The 14,760-nt window shown below is 35.9% G+C and overlaps 1 protein-coding gene across 3 annotated transcripts in view; it reads left to right on the plus strand.

The window, feature by feature from the left end:
* UBE2Q2 (ubiquitin conjugating enzyme E2 Q2) overlaps positions 1–14,760 on the plus strand; it is a 71,355-nt gene that overhangs the window by 9,353 nt on the left and 47,242 nt on the right. For all 3 annotated transcript variants that reach the window (XM_089906947.1, XM_089906946.1, XM_022580143.3), the window contains exons 2-4: positions 1,507–1,608; positions 5,910–6,014; positions 13,223–13,279. In XM_089906947.1, the coding sequence (XP_089763073.1) occupies positions 1,507–1,608; positions 5,910–6,014; positions 13,223–13,279 (264 nt within the window). The remainder of the gene's footprint in view (positions 1–1,506; positions 1,609–5,909; positions 6,015–13,222; positions 13,280–14,760) is intronic.

Below are 14,760 nucleotides of genomic sequence, written 5' to 3' on the forward strand. Positions count from 1 at the left end.
GAAGACAGTCTGTTTACCTTTTAGCCTTAAAGAGGTTTGGGACACAGTAAGAGTTTGAGGAATGAGAATACAAAAATAAACCATTACTGAATGGATATAATGATGTCCTACTTCAATACAGTTTTTCTTTCTTTAAAGAATATTTTGTAAAATGCTTTAAAAATAGTCAGTTTCTGTGGCTCCAACTATATTATAATTGAGATTAGAGTTCTCAAAGCAATGCTTCTTTAAACTGTTTCTGCAAAATTGTTGTTTCTCTATGACTAGAATCTAACTGTACCTAATACTAATAATAATGGCTTTTCCCTAATATATAATAGAAAACAGTACAAATGAACAGAGTAAATGTCTGTTATTAGGTGGAAACATGTACAAGGGTGTGACTACCAGGAGGTTAAGATTATTGGAGCCATTTTAGAGGCAGCCTATTACAGTGTTCAAGAACATCATTGACCTGGATGAGCTGGAGCACGCAGACGGTAGCTGTACAAGGAGAATGCCTGTCTCAGAGCCCAACTCCAGTGGCTAGTGAGCACTCTGACTAATGTCATAGTGGCTAATGTAGGCCTAAGACAGCTATGTTGCTGTCTATTCTGCCTTTCTAACACCTTGCTGTCTTGAAGAAGTAATCTTAACCTCATTTAAGAAATTTGTCCTTTAGAAGCCAGAGTCTTCCTTGCAGTCTAAGAAGGGATGGGAAATTATTAGGAAAAAGGCAAAATTAAATGGGATTGATTTTTAGGGGCCAATAGGGGCCAATTTTCTATTGGAGAGAAATCTCAAAGTAGCTTCTGTAATTACACTACTCAGAAGGCAAGTAGTATAGTGAGTAGAAGATTTAAAAAATCATTTTTAACATTTGTAAGGATTTAAAAACATGTGCCTAGATATGTATCCCTTTGCTTTATTTTAAAAAATTCAGAGTTAGATCTCATCTAGATAAATCTTAGAAATGTAGTTTTATTATATTAAAAGGCAAAAAGTAGTATGGTTTAACTCTGTAGACTACTTCAAGGCTGGGGTTTTTTAGTTTTTGCTTTTAATTTGTTTTTGCTTTTTGAGGGATTTATTGTGATTCCAGATTTTAAAGCCCTTAAATGTTAAAGCTGGTGAATCCAGGCCAAGATAGACCTTTCTTTGTAAAGAAAGGAAGCCTGTCTTCCTTGGTGCTTGCATACTTTTGATGAAACATAACTTTTGCAGTGTATTCTCTTCTGTTTGTTTTAAATCATACTGCTTACTGGTTAAAGTCCTTTTTTTTTTTTTTAAGACTAATAAATTATGTAACATGGAACAGGAAAGATTAAACTGTAAAACATAATTTTTATTTTAAAAAATCCATTAAAAATTTTGCTTCTCCACACATGGATTTTAATGTGTTACTTTTCTTTCCATGATATGCTTTACTTAAATTTGTGGTCATCTTGCCATTTAGTGGTGAGGTTTAATTGCATATCCAGGTTATCTTGTCTGTAAATGTGTTTAACGTAGGTGTCTCTGTAACAGGAATCTTACCCATCTTCTTCACCAATATGGTTTGTGGACTCTGATGACCCAAATCTGACATCAGTTCTGGAACGTCTAGAAGACACTAAGAACAACAATTCGGTGAGAAAATAAGCCACACTACTTTTTGTTTCTCATGAACATATAGAATTTAAGTCTTAAGAGGTAATATGATATAGAAGCCTGATTAATGATTATTTGATAACCTGGTTTTTAGCTCCTTTAAGATTTCTTTTTTTTTTTGTCCTTCATATTCTACTGTTTAATACCTGGTTTTTCATTTTTATTCCCCATAGGTATAGTCTTAATTTAGATCAGGAATTAGGTGGTCTCTTTTCCATGAATCCTAATCCTTAAACTAAGCAGGCCTTTTTGGTTGGGACCACTAGCCAAGGTAGGAAGTAGAAAAAGGGAAAAAGATCAAGGTAGATGTGAGGGGGAAATAATGACAGAATGACACCAATTGCTGTTTCTGTCAAGACTCTATAACTCTGAGGTAAAAGTCAAAGGTATATAAATAAAAAGTTATTTTCTAATATATAAAACAATCTAACTTTCCATTTTAGAAACCTGGTTTCTTTGATTATAAAACTATAAGTGACCATTGTGAGAGAACTAATAAAATTAAAAACAACAAAAAAAGGAAAATAGAAATCTTACTTTCTCTACCTGATACAACCATTGTTGACATGATGGCTATTTTTTATCGGTATTTTTTTCCCTTGCTAGTAAAATATACATACTCCTATACATATGTTTAAATAGTTGAGGTTATGTTTTATATAATTTAAATGCTTTTTTAAAGTTAACATTATCATTACATTTTGCCACGATGTCACAAAGTCCTTACAGAAAAATACCAATTATTATTTGCAGGTGACATGATTGTTTACCTTAAAAAAAAAAATCCAAAGGAGTCAGCTGAAAAAGCGATTTTTAAGATGACTGGTTAAAAGTTCTATTATATAAAAATCAAGTTTTCCCTAATATCAGCTATAATCAGAAAATATGGTGGACAAGTATTTTATTGACAACTCTAAATACCTAGGAATAAGGTTAGGTGTGCAGGTTTTGTATCAAGAGAACTACAAAAATTTGCTGAGTAAAATGAAAGACTTGACTACTGTGTTCCTAGATGGGCAGACTCCATATTATAAATATGTCAGTTATCTGTATAGCTTCATGTTAGTTTATAAATTGAATGCAATTCCAGTAAAAATCCCAACAGATTTATTTTTGGGACTTGACAAGTGACTCTAAAGTTTTTGAAGAGTAAATAATCAAAAACAATAATGGAGTTGAAAAAAAATGAGAGACATGTCTGACCAGATATTGAATAAAGTAAAATATTGAGTACTGGCACCGAACTGGACAAGTAAAGGCAGTTTGAAGTTTAGAAACAGAGTCATGCAATTGAGAATTTAGAATGAGTTAAATTGAACCAAAATACTCAATAAGGAAAGGATAGATTATTCTATTAATAATAAATGGGAGAACTAATGATTTGGGGAATTTAGAGACTTACCTCAGATTTTTGTCACCATAAGTTAGAGGTGGTTTAAGCACATCTATCCTTAAAATTAAGAACAGAAGAACATTGGTTTATAGAGTATTATAAGAGTAATAAGAGAGCCATGAAAGAGGAAAAAATTAAAAGCTAGACAGACATATGTTCACATCTCCAGCAGGGGAGGGGGCAACAGGACAGGTAAAGAGGGATGGACTTAGCTCCCTTACTGCTTAGGAGGTTGCCTCTAAAGATCTAAAGGTGTAAGTTTTGTAATAGTAGAAATGAGTGGGGTTATTTTTTGATGTCTAAAGTATCCATCAAAAAAATGCTCATAAAGTAAATTGACATAGGATATAAAATGGGATCCAATTTTATAAATAAATATTTACATAAAAGAAAAAAGCCAAAACTCATGCTTCACTCTTTCTTATACTCTCTGCCAGTTATTTTATAACCTAGTTTCTTGAATAAGAATAAGCTATATTTCCTCACCTTTAATTCATTTAATTCATTATAATCTGGATTCTGCCATCTTTGTTGTACTAAAATTTTTACTTCTAGTTGCCAAATCCAGGACTTCTTTTTTAGTCCTAAAGTTTCTGCAGCATTTTGATACTGTTGATTCTTTCCTTATTGAAACATTCCTCCATTCAACAAACACGTATTCCTTATTGTCCACCAATAAAGAGCTGGTTAAATAAAAATTACTGTATAGTTTTATGATAGAATATCATGTTGAAGTTAAGAAGAATGCAGCCAGTCTTTCCACAAGAGCACATACAATGTTCCAAGATATACTAAGGTGAAAAAGCAGGGCATAGCATATTGTCTATAATCTGGCTCCTTTAGTATACGAAGTAAATAAATAAATAAATCTATCTATGCTGGATTATACGTACCTTTTTTTCCACCTGGGTGGATACAGGAAACTATTAGTAGTAGAACGCAGAAAAGTATTTTTTAAAATATTGGCTTCTATGCCAGGCTTTGTGGTAAGTGGTGGGTATAAAAGACAAGTCATATCCCTGTCCTCTGGGAACTGATAATCTGATGAGGATTTCCATCAGATCACTGTCTCCTGTTTTTATCTCTTATTATTGCCTTGCCTTGGTCTCCTCTGAGCTCTTATTCCTTGGTCTGCCTCTTTCTTCTCATTCTGCGCTTTCTCTGAGTAATCTCTTCTACCCCCAGTACTTAAATCATGGCCTATATTCCAGTGATTCCTAAATCTGTATCTCTAGATAAAATTTATCTCCTGAGTTTGAAACCCGTAGATCCAGGGAATCTTACTCAGATGTGCTGTGGCTGTTCAAAATGATTACATCTAAATTTAAACTCATCTACCTCTTAGTACTCCACCTCCCGCATCATGTTTCCCCTCTAAAATTCTCTCTGTGATTGTGAATGGGGCAAAATGAAATAATGAAACTTGTTACCCATGTCTGAAGCTGGGAACTACCTTAGAGTTCTTTTTTATACCAGTGTTTCCTGACTCCCACCCCCTCAACCCCAGACGATCTAGTAAATTTCTAAGACCTGTCCGTCTCCCTTCTATAAGTATTTCTTAAATTCTTCCCCATGGTCTTAGTTACTTCCTTCGATCCCTCAAACACTTTTTTGGGTGGAGTGTGAAGTTGAAATTCCTGGAAGCTGTGCTGCCCTGTTTCTTACTGCTTGGTGCATCTCCACCACGCTGCTGTCTTTCCCACAGTGCTACCGTAGCTCTTCCTGTACCAGGGGTTGGAGTGTCGGGTCTGTGTCCAGCTCACCCTGCCTCATCTTTGTTATGTACTGAGCACAAAACAGAGCTTATTGGATGGATAACAAATCCACGGTGGGGCTTTGCTGCTTTTTAAGCTTGAGGATATTTTTTTATACTAATTTACTGCTCAACTTTCCTCATTTTTACTTGCTCCATTGTCCACTTTGGAAAGCCTTGTTCTTTGCTTTGTTTAACCCATTCTAATTCTGTGTCTGTTTTCCTCAGTCCTTCATAAACCTGCTCCTTTCTCTTCATCTCTTTTCTTGGTTAGAGACATCCAGGAAACTGTTCCTGACCAAGTGAAGTAAGTTACCTTACTTGCTGCCAATCATGGCTACTGATAGTGACCGTTCTTCTTAAATCATAATTCTAAACTTATACATTGAAAACAGTTTTTTAAACAATGAAAAACATGTTTGTGCACATAATTTACCTTGCTTACTTAAAGTAAATATGCTTAAAAATCTGGATTTAAAAATGGAAACGAGTTATTCTTTGCAGTTTTCCTAGTAAGGTCTTTTTTTGTTTGTTTGTTTAGACAAACACTTAAGAGCCTACTAAATGTCAAGTGTTTTCACAGAAGAGTTCGTTTAATTTTTACCCTTATGAGAAGGTTTTAATTTCCTTGTTTTATAGATGGGGAGACTCAAAACTCAGGGCGTTAGATACTGTATCCAAGGTCACCTGGATTCCAAGGCTCTGTTTGCTAGACCACATTTGCCTCTACTTTCAAATGAATGACTGAAATATATAATTTTATGAACTGTGTGCAGCAACACTGCCTCTGTTTTTTGTAGCCTCATTAATGTATTAATGTACTCTTGTAAGTTACTAAGAAAAGAAGTTAACAACTGAAAATTAGACAATGTCTGGAGCTCCACTTCCTCTGCCATTTTGTTGATGTCATTCTGCTAGGTATCAGTTGTAGGGATTGCACTAAGCCATAGTAACTTTCTTACACTAGCAGCCCCTAAAATATTTTTTAAAGACTGTTATTTTATCTGTAGCCTGTAATTGAGCAGTAATAAACTTTTCTCATTTCCTACTGGATTAGTTACGGTAGTTATAGTGTTATTCATGTCTCTGAGGGCTCTTTAACATAATGCTTATTTACTGAAATGTGTTTTGTAGCTTCGTCAGCAGTTGAAGTGGTTGATATGTGAACTCTGCAGATTATATAACCTTCCTAAGCACCTGGATGTTGAGATGCTAGATCAACCACTACCCACGGGTCAGGTAAAGTAAAAATTCTCTAGTGTTCAAGAGCTAAAATAAATCGTCTCAAGCACAAGTAAAACTAGGATGATTTCTCATTATTATACAACTTATTTAGAACTTAGTTTTTGTTTTCCTGTTGAATTGTTTTGTTTGTTTTAGGTACTAAAAATAACCTTTTCATTCTTGGGAGCTGCTCTTATTTACTATGACAGGCAAACAGTTGCCTCCTCCCTACCACCACCTTTTTGTTAATGTTCCTGGTTTCGATAACTGTTCCTTGCTTCTGCAGTTGTTTGCTTTTGTTTATTCACTTACCTTCACCTGGAATGCCATCTCTCTATACCCATTTGTGCTTCTTAAGTCCTAACTCAAATGTTATCTCCTCCAGGCAGCAGAAGTACCCACTAGCTCACCACCACTTCTAACCTCTCTGGATTTCTGGATTTACCTATTTAGGCATAATTTATTGATTTGTACTATAATAAAGATTTAGCTTTTATACCACCCACTTACCCACCCACCTCCCCTTCCTAAAACATTATATTTAGCAATATGAATAATCACCACTTATCACTAGGACTTTGTAGTGTAGAGTTTTATATTTCATCTGTACAGTTTTTTGTTTTGCAATGTTTTCCTTATAATAATAATTCTTAGTTAAAAAATTTATGTTCTGTCTCTTTTCTATGAGAGCTCCCTCTCTTCTGATCCTTTGGCTCTTCTGCACCAGTCTTGGCAGGTTCTTTTCTGGGCTGGCTATTAAGCTGTCATATTGAAATTTTTCTTGTCTCCTCTGCTGGAGTAGTAGATCCATTGTTTCCAGATTTCATGTCTCCTTTCTTGGCTTACCTTTTCTCATTTTGCCTGAGTAAAATGATTTTACGCAAGTAAAATCTTAGAAAAACGTCAAGGGGTAGTACGTTTTCTGAGTTCTAACTTCTTAAAAAAAAAAAAAAAATATATATATGTATAGCCAGACCACCATGGGTTTGAATCTTGGTTTAATTACCTAATTAGCTTGGGCTAATTACCTAGCAATATGTACATCAGTTTCCCATTTGCAAAATGGGGAAATGGTAGTAATACCTATATTTGGGGAGAGCTATAAAGATTAAATGAGTTGGTGCATGTAAATCATTTAGAGCAGTTCCTGATGCATAGTAGATGCCCAATAAATGGTAACTGCCTTCACTTGACTGATAGTGTGGTTGAATATATAATTCTAAGTTGAGAATAATTTTCCCTGAGAATAAATGGTAACTGCTGTTGTCTTCTAGTCAATGGTATTGAAGCCTGATGCCATTCTGAGTCTTAGTCATCTCTGTGCGACTTCGGGAAGCTTTTAGGACTTTGTCCTTTCCCTGCTGTTCTGAAATATCACAGTGGTGGACTGAGCTTTTTTGTTTGTTTGTTTTTTCCATTTTTGTTGGGTACGCAGTATGGATGGACCTTCTCAAATCTGGATTCTTGAATCTTTCTTCTTGGGTAAATGTTCTTGTATTTTTTTCTGTGGTAACTTTCTCCTTTCCATTCTTTATTTGTTCATTTTGGAATGCCTACTAATAGGATGTTAGACCTCCTCATTTGAGTCTTTGTATTTCTTATTATCACTGTATTCTGTCTCTTTGTCTTAATTTCAAATTCTGGAACGTTTTTCTTATCTTTCAACTTCTAGAAATTTTATTTGAACAGTCATAACTTTAAGTTTTATTTTGGTTATTTATTGCTGCTTAACCAGTTACACTAGAACTTAATGGCTTAAAACAACAGTTCTGTCTCGCACGACTGTGTGAGTTGGTTAGGCTTAGCTGGACAGTTTTTCTGCTGACTTCACTGTGCAGCCGGATAGTGGCTGGGACTGGTAGTTATTTGGACACATGACTGCACTGAAATGTCCAGCATGCCTTCTTCATTCACATGTCTGGTGCCTTGCTGTTTCCTCACATGGCCCTTCTGTCCACATGACATCTCCTCATTCCAGGGTCTCTTTACGTGGCTTCTCTTTATTTAGGAAGGTAGTCAGAATTTTTATTTTTGGCTTCTAAGAGCACAAAAGTGGAAGCTGCCAGGCTTTCTTAAGGTTTAGATCTGGAACTGGCCCAGTGTCATTTCTACCATGTTTATTGGTTAAAGCAAGTCACAGGGCCAGCCCATATGGTGGGAGGGGTCCATATAAGGGATGAATGCTGGGAGGTGTCGTTCATTGTGGGTCCTCTCCAAAGATGAACCATAAGTTCTTGTTCTCTGATGATTCCTTATTGATAGCATTCTGTTTTTGTTTTTATCAATGTAATATATTCGTGAGTGTCTTTAAGGAGTTACTTTGATACTCTCCCTCAAGCATCTCTATTTTTCTTTAATAAGTTTAATAAGTCTTTAATAATTTTTTTTTTAGTTTATCTTGGTCTTTTTTTTCTTTCTGAAGACTTTCCTCATATATCTATTTATTCTCTTTTGCTTATTCATGTTTTTTCCTTCTTTTTCTTCATTCATATTTGAGAGAGGTGTACTGAAAGGCTGATTGGGAGTTCTTTGTTGCCAAGACTTGTCAACTGATCGCTTTTAGGAGGAATTTAAGCTGACTTCAACCCCCTATCCCCCACCCCCTATTTCCTGGCATAATCGTAAATGATGGCTGGAACTATTTGGTTTCTCTGGACATGAAACCTTATAATCTCTTGCTTGAGGTAGATATGTATGCCTGAGTTTTGCTTAAGGAGAGCAGTGTGTTTTGGTGGCTGGACAGTTTGTTCTGTATATAGGCTTTCAGTTAATCTACATTTTCAATCCTATCCATCACTCCTGCTGTCGAATGTACCTGGTGTCTGAGTCTAGAGCCTCTCCAGGGTGCTGTGGGACAAATTAGCCACCTGATTATCGCCTATCCTATGGCTTTACTTGTTTGCTCCATTAATTACCATTCTTCCATTCACTGTCATCTTCTAGCATGAGTGAATTCTTTTTTCTGCTGGTAGCCCCCTTTTATTTTTTGTTACCATTATGTGTTTGTACAGTGTTTATTCTTCATCGTATGTCTTCATTGTAATTCTAGTGGAGCCTCAGGAAAGAGATGGGAGAAGAATATATTTTATGTTCAATCTGCTTCTTTAGAATATTTGCAACTTAGGTTTTTAACTTAATATATCGTGGACACAGTACATATAGATCTACCTTGTTTTTCACGACTGCATTTAATTCCATTCACAAGATATAACTTGTGAATTACATGAAGAAATTTCCCAATTTTGAGTCATCCTTGCAGTCCCATAGTAAACGTTCGGCGCCTACATAGGTTGGTAGTTGGGGGTGGAACACAATAGATGTGATACTTTATTTTTGGATTTTTCTACTTTAAGTGAGATTGTAATATAGTCTGTTTCCCGTTAAGCTCTTCTTGTTTCATTTTGGTATCACGGTATAAGCAGTCTCATGACTTGGGAAGCTTTGTGGTTTTTTTTTTGTTTGTTTTTGTTTTTTTTGCGGAACGCGGGCCTCTCACTGTTGTGGCCTCTCCCGTTGCGGAGCACAGGCTCCTGACGCACAGGCTCTGGACGCACAGGCCCAGTGGCCATGGCTCACGGGCCCAGCCCCTCCGCGGCATGTGGGATCCTCCCAGACCGGGGCACGAACCCGTGTCCCCTGCATCGGCAGGTGGACTCTCAACCACTGTGCCACCAGGGAAGCCCCAAGCCTTGTGTTTTTTTCCTAAGATCTAGAACAGTTGTAATTTTCAACTGGGGGCAGTTTTGCCTCCCATGGGACATTTGGAAGTATCTGGCTATATTTTGGATTGTCACAGCTGGCCTGGTTGGAGGAGTGTGCTGTTGGCTTTTTGTGGGTAGACAGGATGTTACTAAATATCCTGCAATGTCAGGACAGTTCCCCACAACAAAGAATTATTTGGCCCCAAATATCAATAGTTCCAAGGTTGAGAAAGCCTGATTTAAACAAAGATCTGAACCTGATCCATTTTTCTCTTCTGTGTATTAGTCTATTTAGATTTTCCATTTCTTCTGTCAGTTTTAGTAATTTTAGGTTCTAAAAAATTGGTAACTTCATCTATACATTTGAAGCTGTTGGAAAGATGTGCAGAGTATTCACTTTTTGCATCATCTTCATCTGTGGTTATAATCCTGAAGTTTCCTTGATTACTTGTCAGAGGCTTGTCTGTTTTATTATAATGGTCTATTGAAAGAACTGGCCCTTAGTTTTATTTGTTAAATTGAATGTTTTTATTTTTCAGTCCAGTCTTAATAATGTCTCCTTTTACATTTTTAGTTTACTGGATCAATATGATTTAAAGTGCTTTTTTATCAAACATGTAAGGGTGTTTGTTTTTTCCCGAGTGCTGTTTGACTTTATTGCACAGGTTTTAAAATTTAGTATACTTATTTTCTAAATAGTTTGTGTTTTCTAAGTAGTTTGATTCCATCTCTTGTTCGTATCACTCTTATATTTTACAAGAAAAAGTTCGAAATAATATGTATTGAAAGCATATAGACATAAGTTTAGTATAAAAGTTATGGTGAATACCTGACAACTATACCACCTAGCCACCACCCAGGTAAAGAAATAGAACATTGCTAGCACTGCAGAATCTTCTGCAGGCTCCTTTCAGATTATCATTCCCTTGTATGCTAATCCTCTCCTTACTTTTCTCTAGTCTTATCACTCATATATGCAACCCTGAACAATATGGTTTAGTGTTGCCTGTTTTTTGAGCTTCATATTAAGTTATACTATGTAGTCTTTCATGTTTGTCTTTGCTTACCATTGTGAGTATATTCATTTATATTGTGTGTAGCTGTAGTTCTTTTACATTGCTGTATTTATTCCATTGTTTGAATGTACCATAACATACTTATCCATTTGACTGTTTACTGACATTTGGGTTAATTCCAGTTTGCTATTAGGAACAGTGCTACCATGATCATTCTTGTCTGTAGTACATGGTACACCCGTGCAAGTATGTCTCTGGGCATGTATTTAAGAGTGGATTACTGGGGCATGAGGGTCCATTTCTTCTTAAATTCAAGAATTATTTAGAAAAAAATGTTTTTAGAGATTCTCAGACAGCTTTGGGGTTTTTCGTTTTTCACTGTGGCCAGAGAATATGGCCTGTAACCTTTCAGCTGCATTAGCAGCAATTGCTTAGACTTAACCATTGATGTTGCTGTTGTCTCCGCTTATTGCTGTTTCTTGTATTCCATGGTTGCCCCTTTCTGAACTATATCCCTGAATAATGTCTTTTTTTCTAGAAAGGATTTGTGGGGATGTGTATGAAGAGTGTTCCTTGAATACTGTGTCTGTTTTTATTATTCATTTAACAAGTATTTATTTGACTCTGTGTAAAGCACTCTATGTACTCTATGTAAATGTTGAGGATCCAGTGCTGAACAAACACAGGTATGGCTCCCATCCTGATGGAACTAGATATCAAATTCTAAGTTCATAATTGAGTCTCTTCCAAGTTCTTTACACTTTTTTCTTCTGGTATTTGTTGTTAGAGATGAAAAGGCTGATGCCTGTCTGATTCTTAGCTGTTTATATTTTTTCTTTCTGGAAGTCGGCATGGTTTTTTTCTTTAACTGTGAAGTATGGGGTTTTAATTTCCAACATTCCTTTGGGGCATTCAGAGCCACTTGCTATTATGAAGTCCTTCTTTAGGTTGGCAACATTTGTCCCTTTCCCTCATCTTCTGAATGAATGCTGGATGAATATTTGATCTCTGTATTCCGATTTCCATTTCCCTAACTCTTCTCTTATTTTAATCACCTTCTCCCCGTCCCCCACCTCCTTTTTCTGCACATTTTAGGGGAATGTCACAGTTTGGTTGTCTTCTTCAGTCATAAATATTTTGTTCATTTAGGTCCATTGTTCTCTCTGGCCCCTCTGAGTTTTTTTTTTTCTTTGAGGGGAGATCTTTTTGATTTTCCAGAACTTTCTTGTTCTTTACATAATAATCTTGTTAGGTTTTGTGGATGCAGTATCTTCTCAATTACTGCTAAAGATTCCAATTATTAGATTTTTAAATTCTGTTTTATTGCCTTCATTAATAATGCTTCAGGTCACTTTTTCTGCTTGTTCAACTTGGTGCCTTTCAGATTGCTAGTTTTCTTCAAATATCTGGTGATGCTTGGTTATCTACTCATTTATAGATGAGGTATACCGTTGATCAGTATCAGTTGTTATGAGTGTCCTCAGCAATTGTCAGTCTTCTGTGCTATGGCCTCCCCTTTCTGGTTTTGCACACCTGTGCTCTGCCTGTGGCACGTGAATGGGGAGGTGCTGGCAGGTGGACTTTTACAACTCCTGAGTAAAAGGGAGAGATAAATCTGTTAAGAAATTTTGCTGCTGCATTGAGTTACATTAAAAAATTGTCTTTTCTCTCTGGTTCTGACACACTAAGAGGCCAGCAAGGTTGGCGTCCTATATGAGTGTGATCCTTACCAGCTGTAGTTGGAACAAATACAGCAAGAATTTCTAGGGGAAAAAAATCCTACTAAATTTTTATATATTGTGTCGTAGAGAACTGTGCTGTGGTCCAGGAAGCTTGTCTTTATGAACTCTGACAAAACTAGGTATGAAGGCCCTTCTTGAAACCTCGTCAGATTCATTGTGAATGAGTGTTAAGTTGTGTCTTATACAGAAATATTGTGCTAAATGACATGTTGTTTAAAAAAATAAAAGAAAAATAGCTCCTTAGTGAAATGGTGATCACTTTATAACTTTTAGTTTTGTACAGTGTCTATGCGTGTGTAACACATTTGACCTTTTAAAATGTAAGCCAGTAGAATTTATGGAAAGATTCAGGCTTTTCAAAGCTAAAAAGGTAGATATTTTAAGAAACCCATCGTCTGGGGTATTTTAAGCAAAAGAAGCCATTAGCCTTATACATGTAGCTATATGTGTAAAATGTTTTCTGACTTTAAATTAGAATATGCTTAAATTTTTTTTCTGTTTTGCTTTATATTTGACTAATTGCCTTTCTTAATTTCTAAGGCACCTATTAAGTTGAATTTTTCAAAATTACTTCTTCTTAAAAAGCTGATAAATATTATTTGTCAAATCAAAGCTGAATTTAAGAGTAAATGTTTCAAATTTAATAAGCTCTTAGTGGAACTGCAGTGACAGATGATTGATACTTTGTCCCTAAAATCTTCTGAAGTACTCAGTGTTTGCTTACTTATTCTGTGTAGTCCTGGCAAACTCTTTTCTCTTTGCAGAATGGGACAGCAGAAGAAGTGACTTCAGAAGAGGAGGAAGAGGAAGAGATGGCTGAAGTAGGTATTTTATATAAGAATAACATTTCATAACTATCTTCACTTTTGAACATTTTATTAATTTTCTAATCTCCTTTATAAACCATTGTTAATGTGGAATAATGAGAAGCACATTGAATTTGTAATTTAATACAATTTCTAAAATCTGGCTTTACCTCTAATTCATGGTATACTTTTTAGCAAATTTCTTATCTGATGTCCTTGGATTTTATTTCATGGAAAATAAGAGCTCTTAACATTTAGCACTAAAATTATATTTACATTTAATAGTAATCAGTACTTAACCTGATTTGGTTTAAGAATAGGAACTACGAAGTTTCAGAATTTTTGTGTTTGAATAAAAGGAGAATTTAACCACATTTCAGCGACTTCACTAGAAGTAATGAAAACTATCTCATGTTGAAAAATCATCTAAGAATATCAAAGAGGAAATTCCAAAGACACTGAGCTTAAGTCAGTTTAGTTGCCAGCCATTGATAAAATTTTAGACGTTTTCAGGCTCTGAGTCTTTGCATTTAAATTCAAACTTCATAATGAAGAATCTGTGTCTCTACATTGACCTGATACAAGGGATTTGAGTTCTACAGTCTTGGTTTTAAAACATTTTTCTGTTTGGATCTTAGAATTAATTTAGGTTATTACCTTAAATCTAAAATACACTTCTTAGAATGCCTTAGAACTAAAGTAGTTGTTGGTTTGTTTTGTGAGTCTGGAAGTAAAATAGTTCTTAACATTGTCCAGTCAGAATGATTTTTGGGGGGATAGATTTTTTTTTTAATGTTTTCATGCAGTTTAACTTAGGAATAAACTGCAAGAAAACATGAAACTGGGACTTCCCTGGTGGTACAGTGGTTAGGAGTCTGCCCTCCATTGCAGGGGGACGTGGGTTCGAGCCCTGGTCTGGGAAGGTCTCACATGCCGCAGGGCAACTAAGCCCGTGCGCCACACATACTGAACCTGCGCTCTACAGCTCGTGAGCCACAACTGCTGAGCCCACGTGCCACAACTACTGAAGCCCGCACACCTAGAGCCCGTGCTTCGCAACAAGAGAAGCCACAACGAGAAGCCTGTGCACCTCAATGTAGAGTAGCCCCACTTGCCGCAACTAGAGAAAGCCCGTGCACAGCAACAAAGACCCAACACAGCCAAAAATAAATTAAAAATAAGTAAAAAAAAAAAAAAAGAAAAAAAAAATTAAACCTTTACCATGGGTCCAATGTACAATAAAGTAGACATTGTACTCAAAGAGTTTATGTACCTTTCTTTTTTCCCCTCACAAGATAATATGAAGAAAGGACAGCAGCATTTAGGGAAATCTAGAAAGGTAGGATGGACTTTGGAGATGTCAAATTAGGATAGGTGAAAAGATATCCTAGGCAACTAGAATAATGTGGTAAAAAGGCCCAGAACAAGCCTGGGCATGCTGTGTTTGGGTGCATTGGAGGCTGTCCTTTTGGGAGAAGGACATTGCTGTATTGGAG

This window comes from Delphinapterus leucas, chromosome 2 (genome assembly GCF_059928025.1).
Source record: "Delphinapterus leucas isolate spDelLeu-1000000601 "Yukka" chromosome 2, BTC_Dleu_Yukka2, whole genome shotgun sequence".
NCBI lineage: Eukaryota > Metazoa > Chordata > Mammalia > Artiodactyla > Monodontidae > Delphinapterus > Delphinapterus leucas.